Raw genomic sequence first — 25,456 nt, 5'->3', positions numbered from 1 at the left:
TATGTGTGTGTGTATGTGTGTGTGTGTGTAAGTGTGTATATGTATGTGTGTGTGTGTATGTGTATGTACTGTATGTGTGTGTATGTGTGTGTGTGTATGTGGGTGTGTATGTGTGTGTGTGTGTGTGTGTGTGTCTGTGTGCCCTGCGATGGACTGGCGCCCCATCCAGGGTATTACTGTGTGCCTTGCGGCCATTGAAAAGCTGGGATAGGTTCCAGCACACCCCCGCGACCCTGATTGCAACCCTAATAAGCGGTTAAGAAAGTGAGTGAGTGAGTGAGTGAGGTGTTTATGATGACGTTGGTTTACCGTACCGTACAGACCCGGAGAGACCATGCTGTGGCGTATGCAGAGCTCAGTAGCTCAACGGTTCGAGTACCGGATAATGGGAAGGTTGCAGTTTCTTTCCAAAAAAGCATAATCGTAACATGATGCTACCACCACCATATTTTACAGCCTGGACAGTGTTTACAATGGTTCCATTTAGAATTCGAGCCAAAATGTTCTACTTTTATCTAATCAGATTTGCAGCTGGTTCATAGAGCTCTAGAAAGGTACATCTGTAATATGTTTAGAGAAACGGCCTGACCTAGGCAGTGTGGTTTTAGTTTTATATATCATTTCTTCACGAGCTAAGGAATACTAATCTTTAAACTGTGGTTAGTGCCTTTAAGATAACGCTAATCCTTCTGCACGACAATGCAAATCAATGATTAGATCCGTTTTGTTTTGTGGACAGTCTGTACCATAATGATAGACCTCTTAAACAGAGACAAAATCTGAGATGAAACGTATTAAATAGGTTATAAGACACTGTAGATAAAACGACATGACCCGAAGTCGACCTCCGTGTGCTTTCATCAGAAATAAAGGCGAGTGTGTTTCTTCGAAGGGTTCGAACAGCGAGGTATTTCATTAACACCGCGGTGAGAGTCTGAAGTTCATGTCCGAAACGTTTGTCCCGTTATGTAGAATGTTCCAGCTTCACCAGAGTGTAAATCTTCGTCTCTGAGAAATGTCATCCTAGTAACCTAAATCATTAAACATCTACGTTTTACTGAGGATTTTTTTGTTCGAATGAGAATATTAAGTGTTAAGTTGAAAGTTAAAATCTTGCTTTTTTAGTTTAATGATGATTCGAACCAAGAAGAAGGAGGTTAAGTTGGAAATCGGTGAGAATAGATATGTTAATCAAAGTCTATCACTGCTTTTCTAGTCAGGCTGGATCTGCTGTGTTTTGGGGGTTGTGTGGCAGCCAGTGGCACCAGCTCAAAACAGACTTGCTTTTATGTGCCAGTGATGAAAACATACAGAATAAACCAGGAGGAGAAATAAAACTACAAAAAATATGTCAGTGTTTATAAAAGTGTATAATACGAGCTTCTGATGAGTAGATCAAGAGTACCCAAGTGCTATCTGAGCTCGTGCTTTAATGGAGAGGATAAATCTGGGTAAATTCTGACCTTTCCTACAAAGGAATTAACATGATCACTTGATGGTCAGTACGGTCAAATATTAAAACAGTTTAAGTGCATTTCTTTAGTTTCACTCCAACTGCTTTGCTGATTTGTAATGTGAACATTTTGCACTAGTGGTGGGGTGTCCGTCCATACGTCCGGTTTTACGGCAGACGGACCAGTTTTTGTTCCCATATTTGTCCTCCTTTGGAAGTGAACTGGACGCTCGTACAATCGTAATTAATTTTCCTTTCGCTGGTTACAAACACGTCAAAAGAAACGACTTGTATTTAATTGGTTTAAAGCTCCACTCTGCGTGATCTTGTCCACCACTTTACTGTAGAACGTCCGACCCTGAAATGCTGGTTAATGACTGAGTTTTAATAACCGTCACGCCGTCGATACACCAAAACCAAAATCAGCGTCCAGCTCTGAGTGTCGCTCAGCACCGACTCATTTAGAAGATTCAGGAAAGATGAATTTCAGGATTTTTGTACTAAAGTATCACAAGTCGAGTCTAAATGTGGTGAGAAGAACCTTCATTACTGTTCTGATTTATACTGAGTTTAGTTTCATCACAATTACATCAATTAAGCTTTTAATTCTGTGTGATGGAGAGATCCTCCTCTGTCATGTCCTGCTTCTTGAGGTCTGATGATCCTCTTTTTTGGGGTCTGATGTTCTTCGTTTTGGGCTCTGATGTTCCTACTTTTTGGGCTCTGATGTTCTCCTGTTTTGGGGTCTGATGTTCTCCTTTTTGGGCTTTGATGTTCTCCTTTTTGGGGTCTGTTGTTCTTGCTTTTTGAAATCTGATGTTCCTTCTTTTTGGGATCTAATGTCCTTCTTTTTGGGGTCTGATGTTCTCCTGTTTTGGGGTCTGATGTTCTCCTGTTTTGGGCTCTGATGTTCCTCCTTGTTGGATTCTGATGCCCTCATGTTTTGGGGACTGATGTTCTCCTTTTTGGGGTCTGATGTTCTTTTTTTGGGGGGTCTGATGTTCTCCTTTTTGGGGTCTGTTGTTCTTGCTTTTTGAAATCTGATGTTCCTTCTTTTTGGGATCTAATGTCCCTCTTTTTGGGCTCTGATGTTCTCCTGTTTTGGGGTCTGATGTTCCTCCTTTTTGAGGTCTGATGTTCCTCCTTTTTGGATTCTGATGCCCTCCTGTTTTGGGGTCTGATGTTCTCCTTTTTGGGGTCTGATGTTCTTTCTTTTTGAAATCTGATGTTCCTTCTTTTTGGGATCTAATGTCCCTCTTTTTGGGGTCTGATGTTCTGCTTTTTGGGCTCTGATGTTCTCCTGTTTTGGGGTCTGATGTTCCTCCTTTTTGGGGTCTGATGTCCCTCTTTTTGGGCTCTGATGTTTTCCTGTTTTGGGCTCTGATGTTCTCCTGTTTTGGGGTCTGATGTTCTCCTTTTTGGGTTTTGATGTTCTTTTTTTGGGGGGTCTGATGTTCCTCCTTTTTGGGATCTAATGTCCCTCTTTTTGGGATCTAATGTCCCTCTTTTTGGGATCTAATGTCCCTCTTTTTGGGATCTAATGTCCCTCTTTTTGGGATCTAATGTCCCTCTTTTTGGGGTCTAATGTCCTTTTTGGGGTCTAATGTCCTTCTTTTGGTTGGTCTGATGTCCCTCTTTTAGCCCTCACGGTATATTTAAACTGTTTTAGTGTGTTTGGGGTGATCTGATGCCACACACAGAGTGCTCTGTGATCATTTGCTGTGTAAGTGGGGTTTCAGTGACAGGAGATGTTTAGATGTTGCACAGACTTGCATCATACATGCTGATGCACCAACACTGGGTGGAAATGAAAGTGCTGCAGATGATCTGAAGCTCTAGATGACATGGCGTGTTGTGCTTCAAAGCGATTTAATCGTGTGTTGTGATTTAAGGGACATTAATGACAGTTTCCTGCATTTTCTAGAAAGAAAAGGAAACAAAAGCAGGTTAAATCCGCCCTGCGTCAGCAGCAGTGTGTGTGTGTGTGTGTGTGTGTGTGTGTGTGTGTGTGTGTGTGTGTGTGTGTGTGTGTGTGTGTGTGTGTGTGTGTGTGTGTGTGAGCTGATGGGCGGATCCACACTGAAGCAGGCCGGGCTGAGAGCTGCAGAGGATCGGGCTCAGGTTATATAAAGCTCCGCATGTTCCAGCTTTGGAGCTTCCACACAGTAGAACAACCACCACCCACGACCGAACCACCTTCTAAGGGGTCGCGCAACGGCATCCACACTGGAGCTTTAACATCACATCAACGGGGTGAGCAGCTTCTTTGTTTACAAACCATTTTGGATTATTGGCTGGTTTGGATTTAATGCATTGTGTGTGTTTACAAAGGTAAGTCAATGGCTGTGTTCTAAATAGACATAGTTATACTTAAGACGAGTGTGTAAGAATTAGACTGTTACAGTACTAACAGTGGATGTTTAGTGCTAGTGGATGCAATTTGGAACGCAGCCCGAAATACCTGTTTATTTATTATTTACTTTTGTTACACTTCGCATGTTCATTTAACTCGATCTGTTGTTCCATTTATCATTAAAATTAACAACTAATTCGAGTAATTTGTAGAATAATTCATGTCAATTAAGTTTATTGTTTATGGAAAGAATGTTATACGTGGTTTATTTTTAATAACATGAATCCAACGGTCGTTTTTAAGGGGCTGATTCCGAATCAGCCTTTATTTACCGAATAGGCGCCCTACGCAGGGGATACCAACATAGTATTTGGTATCCTTGTAGTGCGCTACTTGTTTGATTTGGAACACAGCCACAAGTAAGCCAACGTTATTTTTCTTTTTATAACTTTAACGGGCTGTTTAATATTGTACTTATTTTTTACCATATTTCTAAGTATGTCATGATCTTCTGTGCTTCTGTGCTGTTTTATTATGAATATATATTTTGTTGTTTTCGAATTCGAAGTCGAGTTTATTACGGTAGTTTCCTTTGGTTAGCTTTAGCATGCTAATGCCAACAACAATGGCGTTTCGTTGACGTACTTTCAAAATAGCATATAACAAACACTCGGTGCCTTTATAGCTTTTAACATGTTTACTAACATATACTGCGATTGTACTGTATGCGTCTTCTAAAAAAAAAAAAGTGTAATTCTTGGAATGCTGCAGTTGAAAACTGTTCATTGTTTGTGGCTGTCCGATATGAAAACATAAAACATATCACGATACTTTTAGATATCGCGATACTGTTATGTAGTATTATGGTATTATTGTGTTTAGTTTAATGGGGGTTTTCTAACACTGCCCTGTTAAACAATCGTGTTAACATCTGTTAATGATTAATCTGGAAACGAGATAAAAATTAAGCCATGTAAATAGCTGACTGTATGTGTATATATTCAAGTCAATAAAGACTGTCAATCACATTGTGTACACAAATAGTATATATTTACTCATCAAACACAACCATTTATACTATTGTAAAATTATATATATATATTACAGTAGTATAAATGGTTCAGTGTTTGATAATGAAGTTAAATCCAGTGTTTAGGACATGGTGTTTGCTGTTTATATGTAAGATATAATCAGGAACGTGGTTGGATCAGTACAGATTGAGAATAGACGTCATGGTGCAGTAGATTGTAAAACAAATGTTCGCAGCCCGAGGGTTTTGGTTTTACATCGGACTTGTTTTGCAGGGAGCTGAGATGTTTAGGAACTTGTACGGCTGTGACATTTGATCATGCAACTGTCATTTATTCGTATATCTTTTCTTTCATTACGATGATTTAAAATCGTGCATTGCTTGTTGGTTTAATCTTATGTTCTCTTTTTTTGCTCTCCCAATCTCCCAATCTGGTCCCACCGTGGTTTACTCAGTGTAACATAAAGTCTCCACAAGGGGGTGATCACGTACAGCTTATTTCTTCCTGAGCTGTTAAAATTAGTTTATTTAAGTATTATTTGTCTATGCGACCAAGTTTTTGGGCTGGTTTGAGTAACATTCCGTTGGTCAGAATGCTGGTTCGGCTCTCTGTGGCGCTTCCGGTCAGCCAGGCATCTAAACAGACATGACTGCTATGTCTTGAGGATGGTCGTTGAAGCACTGTGGTGGATTGGCGCCCTGTCCGGGGTTTTCCAGCCTCGTGCCCAGTGTTTACCTGCTGTGCTGTTACTTTGGACCGAATGCACCTGAAACATCAAGACAGCGTATTAATAATTATTTACTTTATGGTTTAGGTGTCTGTGTTTATCTAGAGGATTGGGATTGTTGGCAGTAAAGATAAAGCAGTATCACTCAGAAATAGAATATAATGCTGTAATAGCCTAATGAAAATGGAAGATGATTTAATAGGAGCACTTTGTGATTTCATTTTATTGCGGCGCTCAGAAATATAAAATGTCCACGCTGATCGATCATGATTATTATAACTGATTTTCAAGTATCTGAGTAATTGCTTGGAGAAATCTGTCTCTAGTGGACACAACAGCAGTCGTTAAGCTGCTAAATGAGCGTATTATTAAGGTACATCAAAATAACGAATCGTTTTTGGTTAGTGCTGGTTGCGTGGCGGTTTCTTGTTGGCATTTGGCTGGCATGTTGGCTCACACACAGCTTGTGAATGTGCGTTAGCTTCCACAGTAATTAACCTCCGTCTTCTCTTTTAGTGCAGGTATCCCGTTTAAAGCGCCACGATCACCCGACATCCGATTAGCTCAGCGAGTTTAACCGCTCAGGCTAAAGGACACCGTTGTTGCCGTCAACCACCGATCCAAAGAGAGTCCCAAAATCAGGAAGGAAAATGGTGCAGAACAAGATCACGACAGGAACCGGATTCCATCGCTCTTTCAAGGTGTGTTGGCGTGTTCGTGAACGTATTTGCCTGACATTTGTCTACATGTAGATGCCAGGCATTGGATAATAACACACACACACACACACACACACACACTCGTGTTTACTTGTTTTTCTTCACGTTTATTCACATCAGGGCCAAAATCCTTTCGAAGCGGACGAGTTCACCAGGAACGGGTCGCACCTCCTCGATTCCGGCTTCAATTTTGACCCCGCTCGCCCCGGTGAGTATCGCGCTCCAGTGTGTACACCCCCTAAACTCTGCTGTAGGTGCATCATCGTACTTAAACGCATGTTTACATCCCGCTCGAGGACTCGCGGAGTCACGGTCACGTAATTAAGGTCCGTCCCAAATCCAGCCACAGACACACTCCCCGTGATGTGGCGCAGGTCCCCGGTGATTACCCTAGGACTTACTCGAGAGTGTAACTTGCGTTTAAGGAGTCTTTAATCTGTCTTTAATGTTCATCCTTTACTTTTTAAACGCGCAGACATGCCAGCCAGCCGGCCGATCGACATCCCCGACGCCAAGAAGCGAAACAAGAAGAAAAAGAGGTGCAGGGCGACCGACAGTTTCTCCGGACGGTTTGAAGGTGAACACACACACACTTACAGTATTATAAGTTGCCAGATATTTAGGCAGAAAGTTTTCCGTGTTTGTATTTGTGAGCAATTACGTCAGAAACTAAACCAGCTGGCCTGGCTTTGTTTTCAGATGCTCTGTTTCAGTTCCCTTGATTATGAACCCTTTGTTAAACTTATGCATTTATATTTCTGTTATAAAAGGTCATGAGGGTTAATAGTGTTCAACGTGGCGCTTGGTTAATCAAGGGTTCGAATCCCAAATGGTGCCAGTCAGCTGGTCGGGTGTCTGTATTATACAGATGTTTATAGTAATGTCTAAGGACGAGGTGACAGGAGGCCTGGTGACTGACTGGCGTCCTGTCCGGGGTGCGTTACTGCATTACGCCCAGTGATTCCATAGCAGCCCGGTCCCACCGCGACCCTGACCAGGATAAATCAGCCGAAAACATCGCTCATGGTTTGTTTTGTTTGTTTTCTAGACGTGTATAAGCTGCAGGACGAAGTTTTGGGAGCGGGAGCCTACGCAAAAGTGCAGACGTGTATCAGCCAGATCACACAGAAGGAGTTAGCCGTGAAGGTACGACACGTGCTTCCTTTTTACATCTCGATCTGATCGCAGCGCTATTTACGGCATTTAGCAGACGCTTTTATCCACACGATTTATGGTAATTAAGAGGGTTAAGGGCCCAGCAGTGGTGGGGCTTGAACCAGTGACCTTTCCATTACTAGTCCAGTACCTTAACCACTAGGTTACAGCTGCCTTAGTGTTAGCCCTGCGACTGATTGGCACCCTGTACAAGCTGTATTCCTGCCTTAGGCTCAGTGTTTCCCTGGACACTGGACCCACCGTGACCCTGACCGGGATGGAGTGTTGGTTAAAACGAAAAATTGGCATGAAATAGTTTGAGTACAGGCTGTCTGAGGTGTGTAAACAGTCCCAGTGTGGATCCTGAACTCCAGTAAGCTCTCCACACTCCATGTTTCTAGGAACTGATTAAACTAGTTTCTGGAAGTCTCGCTGGCGGCCCCACACGTGACGCCCGATTTTATTTCCATACGAACATGTCGGTATTCCTGGCGTGCGCAGGGCGTGAGCCTCGAGTCCGCCCGTCTCACTCGCTGGAGCCGCCTACAACACCGAGAGACGTGAAGTTTGAAGGGTCGACGCCCGACCCCTGGCCTCGTTCCTGGAGTTAAGGATCAGGGTCGAGCTGCGACCCCGCGCTGGAGGTTCACGCCGAGCTTTGAACGTTTGCACCCTGGCCGCGGACGCTCACTGCTGGCTCAGCACAGAACCAACCCCCCTTTTGTTGTTTTTGCTTCAACCAAAGCCAATCGGAGCGCTAGAACGGCCGCGCACTCCCCCACACCTCGTCCCTATTGGTGCGAGAGACGAACAGCGGCGGGAACATCACGTTCTGTTCTGGCATGTCTGCTAAAACACTAACCACAGGAGGAAGGGGGGGGGGGGTAGAGAACTGAACTGTTTACCCACTTTTTTATGCGCCGTGTAAGACGTGAGGTGTGGCCCCGAGGATAAACGTTATGAGCCTGAGGAACGTTAAAACATGTGGTTTAAATGTTTAGGTTTTAAAGGCACGTGTGTGCGCATGTTAACTAGGCATTATTTATATATATTTATTTATGTACTTATTGAATTAATACGTGTACATAATAATTAAATAATAAACACAGTTCATCTGAGGCACATTAACACAAACGTTTTCTTTCTTTTTTTGAGGAAGTTTTAATTTTAAAGGCACGTGTGTGAGCATGATGTGCTAATAATGTTGTTTCTACACTCACTGTCCATTTTTAATCAGCTCCACTTACCATATAGAAGCACTTTGTAGTTCTACAATTACTGACTGTAGCCCATATGTTTCTCTACATGCTTTGTTACCCGCTTTTATGCTGGTCTTCAATGGTCAGGACCCCCACAGGACCCCCACAGAGCAGGTATTATTTAGGTGGTGGATGATTCTCAGCACTGCAGTGACACTGACATGGTGGTGGTGTGTTAGTGTGTGTTGTGCTGGTATGAGTGGATCAGACACAGCAGCGCTGCTGGAGTTTTTAAACACCGTGTCCACTCACTGTCCACTCTATTAGCCGCTCCTACCTAGTCGGTCCACCTTGTAGATGTAAAGTCAGAGACGATCGCTCATCTATTGCTGCTGTTTGAGTCGCTCATCTTCTAGACCTTCATCAGTGGTCACAGGACGCCGCCCACGGGGCGCTGTTGGCTGGATGTTTTTGGTTGGTGGACGATTCTCAGTCCAGCAGTGACAGTGAGGTGTTTCAAAACTCCAGCAGCGCTGCTGTGTCTGATCCACTCATACCAGCACAACACACCACCACCATGTCAGTGTCACTGCAGTGCTGAGAATCATCCACCACCTAAATAATACCTGCTCTGTGGGGGTCCTGACCATTGAAGAACAGCATGAAAGGGGGTAACAAAGCATGTAGAGAAACAGATGGGCTACAGTCAGTAATTGTAGAACTACAAAGTGCTTCTGTATGGTAAGTGGAGCTGATAAAATGGACAGTGAGTGTAGAAACAAGGAGGTGGTTTTAATGTTATGGCTGATCATTAATAGTAGTGTATTACACTCTATTTAACTCTGTGTTGAACGTACAGGCCTCACTCGTGTTGTTTATCTTCGCTGCTCTGTTGACCCTGGGAGGTTCTGTCTACAATAGGGGCCGATTTAGCCAGGAAAGGGGCTCTGAAAATTGAGACCAGATGCCCCTGTCCCTCTCCTCCCCCCCCTTCCTCGCTGAGCCGGGGGTACTGGGGGGTTGGTCGTTGGTATCTGTGCCTGAACTGAACATAAAGGAAGCCTCAGTCGTTCATGCATTACGTTCTCCTTCCTCAGTTCCTGAATCGAGCTTTCTGCTCTCCAGCAACACACCAAAAACATCCTCATCCTCTTTTTACTGTAACTCTCGGGGGAAAGTCCAGCTCGGAGAGTTTGGATCTCGCTCACCCACACCCCTGTGTTTTCTGTACTGGTGGTGATGGTATTTATTTATACTCTCCGGGTTTTTCGTGGTTAGAACCTTCAGCGCGGAGGTTGCTGACGCAGGAGAGCTGCGGCCCGTAGTGGAATGTAGCTCCTACAAGCACAGCTAATCCAGTCACGTCCAGCTCGCAGCGCACGGCGAGGGGGGTCAGGGGACGAGGCGTGGAACGCGATTGTCCGTCAGCGCTCAGATTCGGGTCCAACCTCTGAGCCAGATTTAGTTTGCATGAAATATTTTTGTCAAGGGAGGTCGGCACGAGGACCGTGTGAGGGCTACAGTGCCACTGGGTTCATTAAAATATAGCTCAGGGTTCATACGGAGATCCATATTGCACGCACAGAGTCACGCACAGAGTCACGCACAGGGTCACGCACAGGGTCACGCACAGGGTCACGCACAGAGTCACGCACAGGGTCACGCACAGGGTCACGCACAGGGTCACGCACAGAGTCACGCACAGGGTCACGCACAGGGTCACGCACAGGGTCACGCACAGGGTCACGCACAGGGTCACGCACAGAGTCACGCACAGAGTCACGCACGCACAGAGTCACGTTCTCCCTGTGTGCGTGGGTTTCCTCCGGGTTCTCCGGTTTCCTCCCACAGTCCAAAGACCTGCAAGTGAGGTGAACTGGAGACACTAAATCGTCCATGACCGTGTTCGATATAACCTTGATGAACCTTGTGTAACGAGTAACTACCGTTCCTGTCATGAATGTAACCCAAGTGTAAAACATGACGTTACAATCCTAATAAACAAACACACCGAGAGCAGCGCAGTATTTCAAACTGTGTATTAAGAGTCGTTTGCAGCAGTCGTCCTGTTGACCCCTCCAAATATTTGTCGCATGTAAAATAACCCAGATGTCTGTAATCATCTCTAATTTCTCATCTTTTTTATTTGTAGATTATAGAGAAGAGACCTGGACACAGTAGAAGTCGAGTGTTCAGGGAGGTGGAGATGCTCTATCAGTGCCAGGGCCACAGGTAAGTTTAGCTTTACACACGGCCTGGTTCTGTACGGAATACGCTACTCGATGAAGGTGATCGGTCAGACTAGGACAGGCTCAATTTTCTTTGTGTCGTTCAGCCCTGAAATGAACCACCCGCTTCTCTGTTCTGCTGTAGAAACATCCTGGAGCTGGTGGAGTTTTTTGAGGAGGAGGACAAGTTCTACCTGGTGTTTGAGAAACTGAGGGGAGGTAAGCTGAGCCCACCATGCTCATTGTGGAGTGTTCCTGCTGCCTAGGGTTATGTTTTAGAAGCTACAAGATGATATAAAGGGTTAGCCGTGTTTGATGGGGGTGGGGTCGGACCGTGTCTCTGGTTTTGGGGAGTGGCTCTCGGTACGCGATACGGCTCTCTGTTGTCGATATGAATCGGCTGGTAGCTGGGCACGTGTCGGAGAGACAATACGATGTCACAGTACTGCATATCTCTTTGGATAAAAGCACCAACTAAACGCTGAGACTGTAAATGTAGGGTAACTGCATATATCAGAGTCTTGTGCTGTAATAATCATGAGAAATAGGGGGCGGGGCGCATTATTAATCAGGATTATTGATCAAATTGAACTTGTAGCACGAGGTGACCCGAGAGCAGCAGCACTAATGGATTTCTGTGTGCGTTTCCCCTCTTCAGGCTCGGTCCTGACCCACATTCACAGAAGGAGACACTTCAGCGAGCAGGAAGCTAGCATTGTGGTGCAGGACATTGCAAGCGCTCTGGACTTCCTGCACAACAAAGGTGAGTACGACTGCCCGGCAGTTAGAACGTCTCCTGTAGGCAGTTTAGGGACTCGCCCTGGATAGTTAGAGCCCCGAGAAGCTCTCTCAAGCTGGTGATTAGCCCGGGGGACGTTGGCACGGTGGGCATGATGACTGGAGGGAGTATTTATAGCCGCTCATGGCAACTCGCTGTGTTGGAAACAAACTTTCACCCTGATGTTCTTAGCCGCCACCATACTGAGAATCGCCTCCATAAAACCCTGAAGACTAACGTGTGTGTGTGTGTGTGTGTGTGTGTGTGTGTGTGTGTGTGTGTGTGTGTGTGTGTGTGTGTGTGTGACAGGGATGGCCCACAGAGATCTGAAGCCAGAAAACATCTTATGTGAACATGCAGACAAGGTGAGAGATCTTTTAGTGTTTCAGAATGAGAGTGTAAGTGTGTGTGGTCCTGCTGCTGAGGGTCAGTGATCATAATCGTGATAATAATAATAATTATTATTATGTTTTTGTCTACTTTTAGCAATTTGGAAAAACATAACGCCAGTTTTTGCCATTAAATGACAGACGTGTTAAACACGGCGTAAAAACCCAAATAAACAAACTAATTCATATTGCTATTATCATTAGTATCAATATTAATATTATTATTAATAATAATAATGTATTGTATTGTAACAATAACAGCATTATTACTGCCATTATTAATATAATTTTGTTGTTGTATTATTGTCATTATTGTTACCATTATCATAGTATTATTATAATCACATGATAATATAAGTTATTATTTTATTATTAATACATTACTATTACCATCATTATTTTTATTATTAATAGCCTTGTTATAATTATTATTACTGTTATTATTATTTTTATATTAGTATTATAATAATAATAATAATTATCATTAATCATTTATTATTATTATCCTTATTATTATTTACATTTTTATTATTATTATTATCATTATTATTATCATTATTATTATTATCATTATTATTATATTATTATTGTTATCATTTATTATTATTATCCTTATTATTATTTACATTTTTATTATCATTATTATTATTATTATTATCAGTATTATTATTATTATTATTATCGTTATTATTATTATCATTATTATATTATTATCATTTATTATTATTATTATTATTTGTATTATCATCATTAATATAGTCAATATTATGATAGAAATATTCTCGTTTTTCTAATTATTATTTCTATTGTTAATTCATTATCATTAATTTTTTTTATTATTATTATTGATATTCTTGTTTATTATATAATTATTATTATCATTATTCATGTGATTATTATTATTATTATTATTATAAAATAATCAGACTTGACTGCAGTGAACGTCCCTCAGGTTCACCCTGATGGAGCTGGTGTGAGGTAACGTCCTGTTCTAACTCCTTTATTTTATTAATGTTTTATTTCTGTAGATTTCTCCAGTAAAGATTTGTGATTTTGACCTGGGCAGCGGGATCAAGCTGAACAGTGACAGTTCTCCCATCTCCACCCCCGAGCTCCTCACACCGGTGGGTGGAACACATGTCTCTCTCTCTCTCTCTCTCTCTCTCTCTCTCTCTCTCTCTCTCTCTCTCTCTCTCTCTCTCTGTGAATACAACAGATCAGGTATTAATACGCAGGGTTACGTTGGGTTAGGGCCTCCGTGCCTGTCGTCTCTGCTCACGACTGCAGCACAGATAAGCCGAGCGTTTTTACTGTCCTTATCTCCAGTCCCTCCTGCTGCACGATTGGACGAGCTCGGGTGGTGTCACCTAAATTCTCTCCTCTCATTGGTTGGATTAGTCAGGTCGAGTATCAGATTAATAGCTGGGTGGGGAGTGTTTTTGTGCTTGTTTTGTTATGAAATTCTGACTTTTGCCCAATAATTGGTGCCGTTTCTCCCCGCTTGGACGTCCGTCGCTCTCGTTATCTGCCTGAGAGACCCAGTGAAGCGACTCGATTGCAGCTGGTTTGCTTATCTGGTTTGAAATGGTCCGGCTGTGCTGTGTAGATCAGGGCGAGCGGGTGAGAACGAGACAGAGCACAACAGGTGATGGGAGATGTTTGTCCACAGGCACGCAGGGAAACTCCGGACTATTTAGGGGGGTTTATAAAGGGGGTTTTATTACCGTAGCTTACTGTAGGCCTTACTGCGGACACTGATTCAGCAGAGAAAAATGTGAAGTACAGAAGAACCTCCATTTAATGGATTTCGGATTGAACAGACAAATATCCGTGTGAGAAGCGTCCCGAGACAAGTAGTTCAGTAATCGACCACTAGTCTGCACATTTCTCTCTCTTAACATGAGTGAGAGGCGAGCTTTTGTCAGGAGTCTCGCTCTGTTCTCGCCCTTAGAAGTTCTAGTTGCTTAGTTATGACTTCTAAGGTCAAGAGAGGTGGTAAATGGAAGAGGAGCATCTAGGTATCGTGGTAAAGAAAGTGGAAAGCGCCGTTTCTGTGACTTATGTGACAGCGATACCCAGCTGCTTCTCTTTCTCTTGACACTTCTTTCATCTTTCGAAGTCAAAAGCGAGCACTAGAACTTGCAAAAATGAAGCATAAAACACAGAGAAGACAAAACGCTAGAACAAAGCGAGCCTCCCGACAAAATAAAGCCTCTCGCTCGTGTGAACGGAGAGACGTGCGCCAACTAGTGGTCGATTTATGTGACTCGTGTATGTGAGGAATACGGAGTGAAGAAACAGTGAGCGATACACGCAGGTCTAAAGAAAAACTGAAGGGATAATCCCCCGCTTGGTCTGTTAAATCGAGGTTCCTTGCTTTAGTGAAGCTTTGCTGCTACTAAGAATAGAATAGAATAGAATTCATGCTCTGGGATGAATTGGTGCCCTGACTGCTGGTCTTTTTTCCTCTCATCAAACCTAAGCAGGAGAATTCAGTTAAAAAAACTGAACTGATGATCAATGTGGGGTGCAGAACGAATTTAACCTCCAGTAAAGGAACTTGTTGGTGCTCACGTGTGTTCCCTGGCACTTCTTTTCCCCATGTGCTACACATTTCAGCATTTAGTGGACGCTTCTATCCAAAGCAACTTACAGTTGTGACCGTATACAATCTAAGCAATTCAAGGGCCTTGCTCAAGGGTCCAACAGTGCCAACCTTATTACTGGTGCAGTATAGCCTCTACCCCGTCTCGTGCTCTATCATGTTTTCACTGCTCTGCCTTTCTTTGTTTTGCTTCTTCACCAAAGAGCACGGGGTCGGGCGTTTTTGGGAAGTCCCTCCTTTTTCCTGCTCACACATAGCAACTGCGTTCTGATTGGCCGGTCAGAAGGGAGGGCGAACCGTAGGAGGGCGCAGAACTCGGCTTGTTTTGCTCGTTCTTCATCACGAGGATCTTTTTCCTTTCTGGCACGTGGTGCTGTAGATTTTTTTTTTTTATCTGACGAGGAAGTCACGGTCTAACCTCTACCTTCCTCCGCAGCCTGTGGTAGAGCTCGGGGCTCGGGTTCGATTTCTGAGAAACGTCCGGGTGCGAGTTCCCGAACGCCGAGCCACACCGGGGAATTCAGAGCCGCCCGGAGGCCGATGCAAACTGTAAGAGAAAGAGAAAAAAAAAACGAAAGTCTGCCAGCTGACGGGCCACTTCCTCGTCACATGGGCAGGAAAGCCCCGTGTTTTGTTTGCCAACACGAGTGTTTTGCTTTCTGTCTGTGAGATGCAGCCTGATGCAAGACCGGGCTTGTTTTTCACCAGGCTGAAACCACCCAGTCGTCGTGCACCCAGTCACCCCGCCGCCGTATCTGCGGGGCACACATGCTGATAAAAAAACGTCGAACCTCGGATTGTAGAACGTCCCATTTTTTTTGGGTGTGTGCTGGTTAGGATAGATTACAGCCAGCGCTCCAGCACAGTCCAAACAAAGAAGGTGCTCGACACTGCGACCTAAACGCGGGGGTGTCGGGGAGGGGGGCGATCCGAACAGTTGTCTCTTTGTCTGCCACATCCCGGATTCCTGCACTGCGAAATCGCCTCGGCGGGGAGGAGCGACACGACAGCTGCGTCCATTAGGACAAAGGAAAGCGCAAACGTGTCGCGGGTGCAGGCGAAAAAAAGAACGTCTGCCCGGAAAAACTAAACAAAGCGCACATATGCTGCGTCTGTTCAGAGCCAAAACCAGAGCCGTGTGGTGAGAACAAACCAGAACGATCGAGAACGAGAGCCGGGGGAGGGGGTCAGACCTCACCGTGAGCTCCTGAGGGCCGAAATGGATCCGTAAACAATCGATCGCCTCACGTGTACTTGTATGTAAACGTTACTGGTGACGTGTGATGTGAATAAATACAAATCAAACCCTTAAACTTCCATAATTTTTTTATTTAGCTTTATCCTGGTCAGGGTCACGTTGACACCAATCCATTGCAGTGCTTCAGCCCCCCCATACCTATCTGTATGTAACACCTAGCCAATCAGAACCAGTCTGTGTAGACGCCGGCCTGCTGGTAGCACCAATATCATATGAGATTCGATCCCTGATCTTAGTTTTTACATTTGCAGCATTCAGCAGAAGCTTCTATCTGATTACTGCCACTACTATCCCATCTTAGGAGCGATGCGCTAACGTAATAAACCACCTGAGCTCCCAGGAGCACTGATAAAATTCGCAGTACATCGATTATATAAACAGTAATGAGAATAAGTGTTCTATTGTGTTAAGTTATGAGTTATGAACACACCTGCAGCATTTCTCACCTTTTTCTGTAAACTGTAAGAACAGGCTGATTTGAAATCATATTAGAAATAATAAAACGGCATTAATACTGTCTTAATCTTGGATATTTTTTATTAAAACGAGGATTGCATGGCTCCAACCTGCGCTGCCTTTATAATCATGAATCATTTTATTAGGACTTGGACCCTTTTTTTAATATCTGCTAAGCCCGGTTCCCTCACAGTTCCTCGTTTCGAGCAGATGTGTGTTGTTGTTCGTGCGTTGTGGGTGTGTAGATGTTGCGTAAGAAACGTGGAGGCATTTCGGAGGCGGCTGCACCGTGCAGGATCCTACGCCTCAGACTTTCAGCCGAACCTTTCAAACCTCCCGAGACCTGCTTGTTTCTTATCTCTCAAAATAATTCACCTCGGTCTAAACAGGCCTCTTTCGACTCTGTATTACTCACGAACCATGAGGGGAAAGGTCGGGGGTCGGCAACGTGCGCTTCTTCTACTGCCCTCATGCGCCTCCACAGCAGAATTCGATTTTTCAAAAGTAGAAATTAAATAATAATAATTTGCCGAGTGCTGGAGTTCATGTGTCGCTTCACTGCTCTAAAAACTCTGAAAGTGCCGAGCACCAGTTCCATGCACTGGATCGAATCCCAGAATCCTCCTTTCCTGACTTTTCCCATATTAGTCCTGTTTCTAACTTAAGATCCTTACAGTTTTAACAAAGCATTCCTGTGCAGGCTGGTTTAAATGGGTTTCACTTTTATCTCCTGCGTGTCAAAGCTTCGATGTGAACACGTTTCCTTGTAAGTAAATCCTTATTATGGCTAAATAAAAGATCTAGATATGTTGCTGTGTAGAGATACAGAAACAACGATCACACCGAACAGCTTGTACAGGCTGCACGCTCCAAATGATCAGGGAATTCAGATGTACAGGTCTCCTGATGGGCGGCACGGTGGCTTGGTGGGTAGCACGGGCACCTCACAGCAAGAAGGACCTGGGTTCGATTTCTGTGTGGAGTTTGCATGTTCTCCCCGTGTCTGCGTGGGTTTCCTCCGGGAGCTCCGGTTTCCTCCCACACTCTAAAAACATGCAGGCAGGTTAATTGGAGACACTGAATTACCCTATAGGTGAATGTGTGTGTGTGTGCCCTGCGATGGACTGGCGCCCCGTCCAGGGTGTTACTGTGTGCCTTGCTCCCATTGAAAAGCTGGGATAGGCTCCAGCACCCCCCCAACCCCCCCACGACCCTGATTGGATAAGCGGTTAAGAGAGTGAGGGAGTGAATTCTCCTAACGGCTGGTTCTTTAATATGAATATTATTATTAATATAATATAAATTAAAATCTAAACAGCTCCACACAGATGCTGCTCATGTCGGCGCAGATAATCGTTTTATTCTTTGCCTTTATTTGTCTTTTTTAAAACACAAGGACTGTAAACGATGAGCTTCTAGGTTTTGTTTATCTGAATAGAACCGGTTACAAACGGTTTTTTTTCCACGTGGTGTGACGGTACATATTGCTCATTTAAACAGTGAGACGTGCGCCAGCTAGTGGTCGATTACTGAACTGCTGGTCTTTGTTCGCTTCTCGTGGGTATTTTGTCCGTTAAATCAGGAATCCGTTAAATGGAAGCTCCTCTGTACGTTGGTTCTTGTCAGAGCTGTGGATTCGCCTGCATCAGCCTTTCTTTATATAATAATTATCTACATTTAATTCATAATAAGGCCGTTAGCATGTACTGACCACGCCCTGTGTTTCTCTGCGCAGTGCGGTTCGGCTGAATACATGGCGCCCGAGGTGGTGGAGGCGTTCAACGAGGAGGCCACCATCTACGACAAGCGCTGTGACCTGTGGAGCCTGGGGGTCATCCTGTACATCATGCTGAGCGGCTATCCTCCGTTCGTCGGCCGCTGTGGGAGCGACTGTGGCTGGGAGATGGGCGAGCCGTGCCACGCCTGCCAGGTACGCCAGCGTCTATCCCGCATCCTCAACTATAATGTTATGATTTTATTTATTAAAGTGCTGGACGATCATCAGTCCAGATGTGTTTAGCTCAGTTTAGGCTGCTCAGGGGTCATGGTGATATTTTATACCCTGTGGACGCTTCGGAAAAGTGTTGATCATGAAAACGACCCCCGTTGCATTGGTTCACTCCGCTCAGACTTGTTTTGTTTACTGTGTGCAGAACACGCTGTTCGAGAGCATCCAGGAGGGGAAGTACGAGTTCCCCGAGAAGGAGTGGGCTCACATCTCCGCCGGCGCCAAAGACCTCATCTCCAAACTGCTGGTCCGGGACGCCAAGAACCGGCTCAGCGCCGCTCAGGTCCTGCAGCACCCGTGGGTGCGAGGGGTGAGGATCTACCTCAGACTCTCCTTTAACTGTAACAAAAACAGGGCAGACCGGTTCAGGCCGGGGCGGATCGGGAGCGTTAGGTGATTTGGGTATGACGTTAAGTTATTTACAACAGGATTACGCAAAGAGAAACGGCTCAGGGACATGATTCAGCTAACGAAGGTATTATCACCTCCGGCCAGGTTAAAAGAGGTCAAAGTTTATCAAAATAAGGGAGTAGGAGGGGTGAGTGTGCCCCTCCGAGCACATGGTATTAAATTATTCATATATAAAAGCATTTTGACAATATAATAATTTAAAGATGAATAAATTATAAATGATCACCACTTAATTTTGGTCACGAGGGCCACGTCTGTATCATGGTGGCCCTCGAAGGGCCGATTGTACCGTATCCTGCTGTGATTGCAGTCTAGGACAGTTTGTTGTTTTTCTTGGAGGCTAAATTCTGCGTTTGGTGTCAAAATACCAAATTTATTCTGTATATTTATAACGTATATCTACATTTATATTGTCCTCCTTTACCACAGACACGCCTCATAACACAAGACGCACCGCTTTCTCTTCCTGAAGCACAAACTTTTGATAAATTTCCTCCTTCTGCTTCAATTTTCTCTTCTTGTATATTGTGGGATTGTGTGTAAATTTTTCTCATCATCATCACTTGTTGGAAAACCGCCTCAGTTAAACCCTAGTGGCGGGTCACAAAATGGGCATGCATTGTGGGAGATGCAGTTTATGTAGGATTTTACAGTGTATTTTAAGACAATCATACGTCTATTAAGCTCTCGCGGGCCACATGAAATGACGTGGCGGGCCGGATTTGAGTTTGACACGTGCTTTATACGTTCATGTGTTGAATTATTAGATGTATTTTTATTTATATGCAGTATAATTGAGATGCTTGGGTGGCACCGCAGTAAAATAGACGTACGTCGCGCCTACACAGACTCGATTGGCCATATCTGATTTGGAAAGGGGGTGGGGGGTAGTTTATGTGGTCGAACAGCCAAACCATTGGGAGGTGCACTTGTCGGTGCGCTCTCTGTGCAGGTCACAAGCCCGGAGAGAAATGGGAGGGTTGTGTTAGAAAGGAAAGGGCATCAGGTGTAAAAACTGTGCCAAGTTTTGCTGTGATAGCCAGAATTGAGGGAGCAGTAAAAAACTAAAAGGATTTTGAATGTATTGTCGTGTATTTAGGCTGATGTGAAGAGAAAATACTAGACCTTGCCCCGTCTGTATGGTATTGCCAGATCAGGTGATTGGGCATCGGACTGACTGTGTGTTTTCCTCCTCCTGTGTTTGTTAGGGTGCTCCAAACTCCTTCCAATCCTCCATCCTGCTCCAGAGGTGAGTCTCCAGCTCTGTTACCTTTACATTCTCACTGCCGAGCGTTTTCACACCCAACGATCCGGCCCCATCCCGTTTTAACGCCTTTCCGACCCTCCCGCCCGCAGGAACAGCAGCGCCAAGGACCTGACCTTCTTCGCCGGACAGGCCATGGCCGTGAACAGGCAGCTGGCCGAGCAGGACGACCTGGAAGCGCAGCGCCAGGAGGGCGAGGCTCCTCAGGTGGTCACGGCGGGCGCCTCCTCCATGCGCCTCTCGCCCCCCTCCAACTCCAAACTGGCCAAGCGGAGGCAGAGGAGCAGCATCATGAAGGGAGGGCCGGTGTCGGCCGCCGAGCTCAGTCAGCTCCTCGCCCCGCTGGTCCTGATCGGAGACTGTTAACCTCCTCCTCAGAAAACAGAAATACCTCTTCCAAAATAATGCTCAGTCGTTCGGATGTCGGGTCCTTCTATGCAAACGGGACGTTCACCCCCAGACCCGGGTCGCTCCCCGTAACGGCACTTCCGTCAGCCCGAGTCCGAGGCACGGACGAGCAGGAGCGGAGCGTTTCTAAAGCCAGCCGCTCGAACACCAAAGGTCTACAATACTCGCGACCCCCCGTACCCCCCGTACCCCCTGGACTGTCCTCCTCCTGTGCTGCTGCCACGCCCCCGCTGGATCCACTGTGAATTTTTTTATCTCAATGAGAAGACCTTTCTTTCAGGTGTGTTTGGGCATCACGATTCCTGTCCTCCCAGTGCCTCCCAGTGCCGTTTTCAAAGCCTTCCAATTCCACACGTCAGCACATAAAGATAAATCACCGATCAGATCAGACTTTTAGGCAACAGAAAATGCACTTAATTCTTTTTTTTCCGCATTACAGGCAAATCCAAAATATAAATCTACTTTTTGAAGCTACAACAACGAATCACAGACCAAAAATACCCCCCCCCTAAGCTCTGAACAATGAGCACAGCTCGTTTTGCAACCTATTTATGCAAAAAGTCATCAGTAAACACACATTTAAGGCATAAATACACCTGTAGATCGATTGTTTTGCAGTCCTGCGTTTTAAAACTTTAAAACAGTTTTTGTTGGTTTTTTGAAACCGTGGGGGAACTCATGGGGGGAGGGACGACAAATTTAAGGGCATTTTCATGCACAATCCTGATCCTAAAGGTCCCAAAGTTGCACAGTTATTTAGTTAATCTAAATGAGATGTCTCTAATTCTAAGGTCATGTGATCTTCCGAAAAGCTATATATTATATTTAAAAAGCCCAGTTATCAGGTTTAATAACATCTTTAGCCAGATCTTCCAGATTTCTCGTGCACAAAGCATGTTGGCGTTTGTAATGCAGATGTAATTTCCATCTCTGAACCAATTTGCACAAGCAAATAAGCACATAAATATCCTGTGATTAATATATGTTAAAGAATTAGTCATTATAATTCACATCTAATCTACGTAAAGGGTCACGACTGTACCACCTCACTCGAGCAAACCAAACCCAAAGATTTTTACTAACATTAAGAATCCGTGCCCAGGTGGCACAGTGGGATATTCCTCTAGCACACCAGCTCCGAGATTCTGAACTCCCCGAGTCGGGTATCTCTCAGCAGCGGAAGACAAATTGAGTCGCTAAATTGAGAGGAAAATGGGGAGAAAATGCATATAAATAAATAAATAAATAAATAAATAAAATGAAGAATCTTACTGAAAGTTTGGACGATATTTTAGGAAATATTACAGATTTTTTGCAGTTATCGATGCATTTAAGATAATTCAGCGATTCTGCCCCCGGTTCCGCCTCAGTCGATCACATTTAATGATATTTTATTCATTTTAAAGCTGCATTTCATCAAACTCTCGTTCGCTCGGTGATGAAAGCACAAAGCACACACAGTGTTGACGTGACCGTGTACCAACCTCAGCTGGTCGTGGAATGAAAGGCTTTGAAAATTTCGGTCAAGGTACCGACGCTTGGTTCCATGTTCTGATCAAACAGTCGCCTTGTTGGCGCCACCAAATACAGGAAGATTTACGACTCTTCAAAATATTAAAAAAAATGTTTTTCTTAAAGTAAAAAAAAATATATAAAAGGAAGGAAAAGCATTCCAGGGGAGAGAGAGAAAAGCTTTGATTAAAAAAAAAAAAAAAAAAAAAAAAGTCTTCCAAGGTGGTGTGTGGTGTGTGTGTGTGTGTGTGTGTGTGTGTGTGTGTGTGTGTGTGTGTGTGTGAGATTGTGTGTGTGTGTGTGTGTGAGATTGTGTGTGTGTGTGAGATTGTGCCACTGATGTTTTAAGCATTTATTAGAAATATTTTGGTATCCTCATCTTTACGTCGGTGCTGTTCAAACCTTCAGGTGAAACACCACATCGTTCTTTTCTCTCTTTTTGTTATTTTTATTTCATTTCTTTTATCTCCCGGGTTTTAGCGCGTCCAATTTTTACCTGATTGAGAGGCGTGGGCAGTGACGTGCTCTCCTCGGATGCAATCGAGTATCCCTCAGCAGTGGAGGATAAATTGAGTTGCTAAATCGGGAGGAAAATGGGGAGAAAATGCATTAAAAATATATAAATAAATACATAAATAAAATGAATATTTTAGGAAATATTGCTGATAATTCGCAGTTATGGATGCATGCGAGATCATTCAGTGACTCCGGATTGCGTTACGTTTCCTCTGTACTGGTGCTGACCGCCAACCTGATTGAGCAGCAGTTATGAGCTCCCTATCCGGCTCCCTACCTGGATGAACAACAGCCAGTCGGATGGCAGAGCTGAGATACGATACGATACGACGTATTCGAGATCCCAGCTCTGGTGTGCTAGCGTGTTTCACCGCTGCTCCACCTGAGCGGCTATTAGTGATTTTGATTCTTTAACGTGATGTTTGTAAGTATTGGTTGGACGTGATGCTGTTGGAAGACGCACAGACGTGAAAAGGAAGGAAAGTCAGAAACGACAGAGAATTGTTTCCATAGTTGAAGAGAAGCAGAGGTGATGTTTTACTGTTCAGTGTTTCTGGTGACGGATGTTTTTATTTCTTGGTTTAATTTCCACCTCGAGTACATTCATGATGCAGGATCGTGCTGCAGGAAATGAAGCGAGCTCTTTAAATACCGAAACCTGATGGTTTCGTGGGTCGTACTCGTTCCTGTTCCAAATCCTGTCGAATGTTAACCGAGCGCCTCCAGCACAGCGAGTGGCGCTGTTTTTTGTTTTGGGGGGGTCGAATGAATGGCACTCGAGCCTATTAGTTGAGAATAGGACACTGATTGTAATTTTTCTATACGTGTGTGTGTGTATACGTTTCTACGTGCATCTTTCGTGGAGGTTTATGTCTTATAGTAAGACGTACTTGAACTGTAACGTTTGTGCAGCCGTTTTCTCACGTTCGCTCGGAATCTTTTCACACGACGAACGAGGCGCGAGAACGATCTCTTGGTTTGAAAAATCATTTCAGCCAATCTTGATTCAGTATTTTATTATTATTATTATTTTATATTTACGCCTGCGCTCTTATTACCTGTAATTCTGTTTAAACAGAATAAAACAGACTTGTTTTCTTCTCAAATGTGAAGAGCATCGTGGCCTTGACTAACTGCGCCGCCGTTTCACCCATCCATAAGTTATGGGCCGGCTTGTATTAGAACCCAGGATGATTCTAATTCTTGGATTTCTTTCCGTTCGGTTGGTGGTTGGAGGATCGTTGGTAGCATTCAGACGTCTAGAATAAAAACAGCTGTAATTACTATTTTGAATTGAGTTCTAAAGGGTTCAGGTTTTATTTCCTATTGTTCTTATTTTGACCCTTTTTATCCTCCAACCTGAAGCTTTGTTTTTATTTCCTTGTTCTCTTGTACTCAGCACTGTCTGTTTCCCCTTAAACACAAATGACTAACGGGGACGAATCCAAATCGCATCACGGTTTCATCAAGTGGGATTTCTCTCAGAACAGGTTCCTCAGGAACAGGAACCGCTGCCACGTCCCGTCACCTCGAGCTGTGGTGAAATCCCACTTCCTGAAACGATCTGTTCTGGGGGTTTTATTTTATTATTCCTCAGGATTCTGATAAAATGTTGATCTAAAGAAGCACTTTACTGTACCACGTGGCTGATCTCAGTTCACTCGAAGCAGAACTTTTGACTGTTGTTGCAGGACTTTTGTATTGTTTTCTAATGAAAAGGAACAATAAAACGCTTTGAACCACATCCCACTGTCTGAGTCCTCATTCATGCAAACTCTGTTCCACTGAGAGTCTAGTGTACATGTCTGTGTTAGAAACATCATCATAATAATAATTTTTAATCTACATTAATCACGATTAAAGAACCAAATTAATTGTGAATAATCAACTGCAAAAATAACGAAGCAAAATTTGAATAGTCATGCACAGTTTTATTGCAAGAACATGTTTACCAATAAAAAAGTGGATATTCCACTTGCACACCATCAGTTTCTGGACTCCTCGGTTCGAAACTCGGTGTTGCCTACTGACCAAAGATGATATTAAAGTGTCAATTAATAACTGTAATTTTGTCTAGTGATTTCTCACGCTTTTTGAAAACAAAAATTATTATTCGAAACACCCCGTAACATTTCACAATATGTAGCAGCAGCAGCTCGAGTCATTTGTAACTCACGACCGCAAACTGGAGAAAGAGCCGTGTTCTCGTTATACAGTATAAACACAATGTTGGTGTGTTAAAGCTGCACAAATGACCACAGTGATGTATGTTTAAAGTGGCACAAACAGCCCAATAAAAATCGTTTAATAAATAATTTTTTTAATCGTGATTAAAAGTTTTGTGTTAATCGCCTTAATTAACACAATTAACGACAGCCCTAATAATAATAGGTTTTATTTATATAGCGCATTTCACAGTCTCAAGGTCGCACTCTTATCTTTACATAGATCTTTACTGCTATGTTGTCAAAAATACACTATATTGCCTCAGTATTCACTCCCCCATTCAAATCATTGAATTCAGGTGTTCCAATCACTTCATGGCCACAGGTGTATAAAACCGAGCACCTCGGCATGCAGACTGCTTGTACACACATTAGTGAAAGAACGGGTCGCTCTCAGGAGCTCCGTGAATTCCAGCGTGGTACCTACCGTGATACCACCTGTGCAACAAGTCCAGTTGTGAAGTTTCTTCACTACTAAATATTCCACAGTCGACTGTCAGTGCTGTTATAACAAAGTGGAAGTGATTGGGAACGACGGCAACTCAGCCACCAAGTGTTACCACGTAAAATGACAGGGCGGGTCGGCGGATGCTGAGGAACATAGTGCACAGAGGTCACCAACTTTCTGCAGAGTCCATCACTACAGACCTCCAAACTTCATGTGGCCTTCAGATCAGCTCAGGAACAGTGTGTAGAGCTTCATGGAACGGGTTTCCAGCTGCATCCAAACCTTACATCACCAAGCGCAATGTAAAGCGACT

General features: G+C 44.0%; 1 protein-coding gene across 3 annotated transcripts; it reads left to right on the top strand.

The window, feature by feature from the left end:
* Positions 1 to 3,412: 3,412 nt before the first annotated feature.
* Positions 3,413 to 24,214, top strand: mknk2b (MAPK interacting serine/threonine kinase 2b). 3 transcript variants are annotated; one of them, XM_062998797.1, is made up of 14 exons: positions 3,413 to 3,706; positions 6,086 to 6,265; positions 6,404 to 6,491; positions 6,759 to 6,860; positions 7,332 to 7,429; positions 10,790 to 10,869; positions 11,011 to 11,084; positions 11,524 to 11,628; positions 11,953 to 12,008; positions 13,061 to 13,156; positions 18,087 to 18,281; positions 18,505 to 18,669; positions 19,979 to 20,019; positions 20,127 to 24,214. In XM_062998797.1, exons 2-14 carry the CDS (start codon positions 6,215 to 6,217, stop codon positions 20,398 to 20,400), a joined length of 1,425 nt encoding a protein of 474 aa, XP_062854867.1. In that variant the 5' UTR covers positions 3,413 to 3,706; positions 6,086 to 6,214; the 3' UTR covers positions 20,401 to 24,214. The 3 variants fall into 3 exon arrangements, with proteins under 3 accessions (XP_062854867.1, XP_062854866.1, XP_062854868.1); XM_062998796.1 differs by having other exon boundaries at positions 6,081 to 6,265; XM_062998798.1 differs by lacking the exon at positions 3,413 to 3,706 and adding an exon at positions 4,155 to 4,225 and having other exon boundaries at positions 6,081 to 6,265.
* Positions 24,215 to 25,456: the final 1,242 nt, after the last annotated feature.

The sequence above is a fragment of the Trichomycterus rosablanca genome, chromosome 7 (genome assembly GCF_030014385.1).
Source record: "Trichomycterus rosablanca isolate fTriRos1 chromosome 7, fTriRos1.hap1, whole genome shotgun sequence".
Taxonomy (NCBI): Eukaryota; Metazoa; Chordata; class Actinopteri; order Siluriformes; family Trichomycteridae; genus Trichomycterus; species Trichomycterus rosablanca.
This window is presented reverse-complemented; position numbering and strand designations above follow the sequence as displayed.

Coding starts and splice junctions, on each gene's coding strand:
- mknk2b (XM_062998797.1), top strand. CDS start 6,215: ATGGTGCAGAACAAGATCACGACAGGAACCGGATTCCATCGCTCTTTC. Junction 6,861..7,331: donor TTTCTCCGGACGGTTTGAAG/GTGAACACACAC, acceptor TTTGTTTTCTAG/ACGTGTATAAGCTGCAGGAC. Junction 20,020..20,126: donor TCCTCCATCCTGCTCCAGAG/GTGAGTCTCCAG, acceptor TCCCGCCCGCAG/GAACAGCAGCGCCAAGGACC.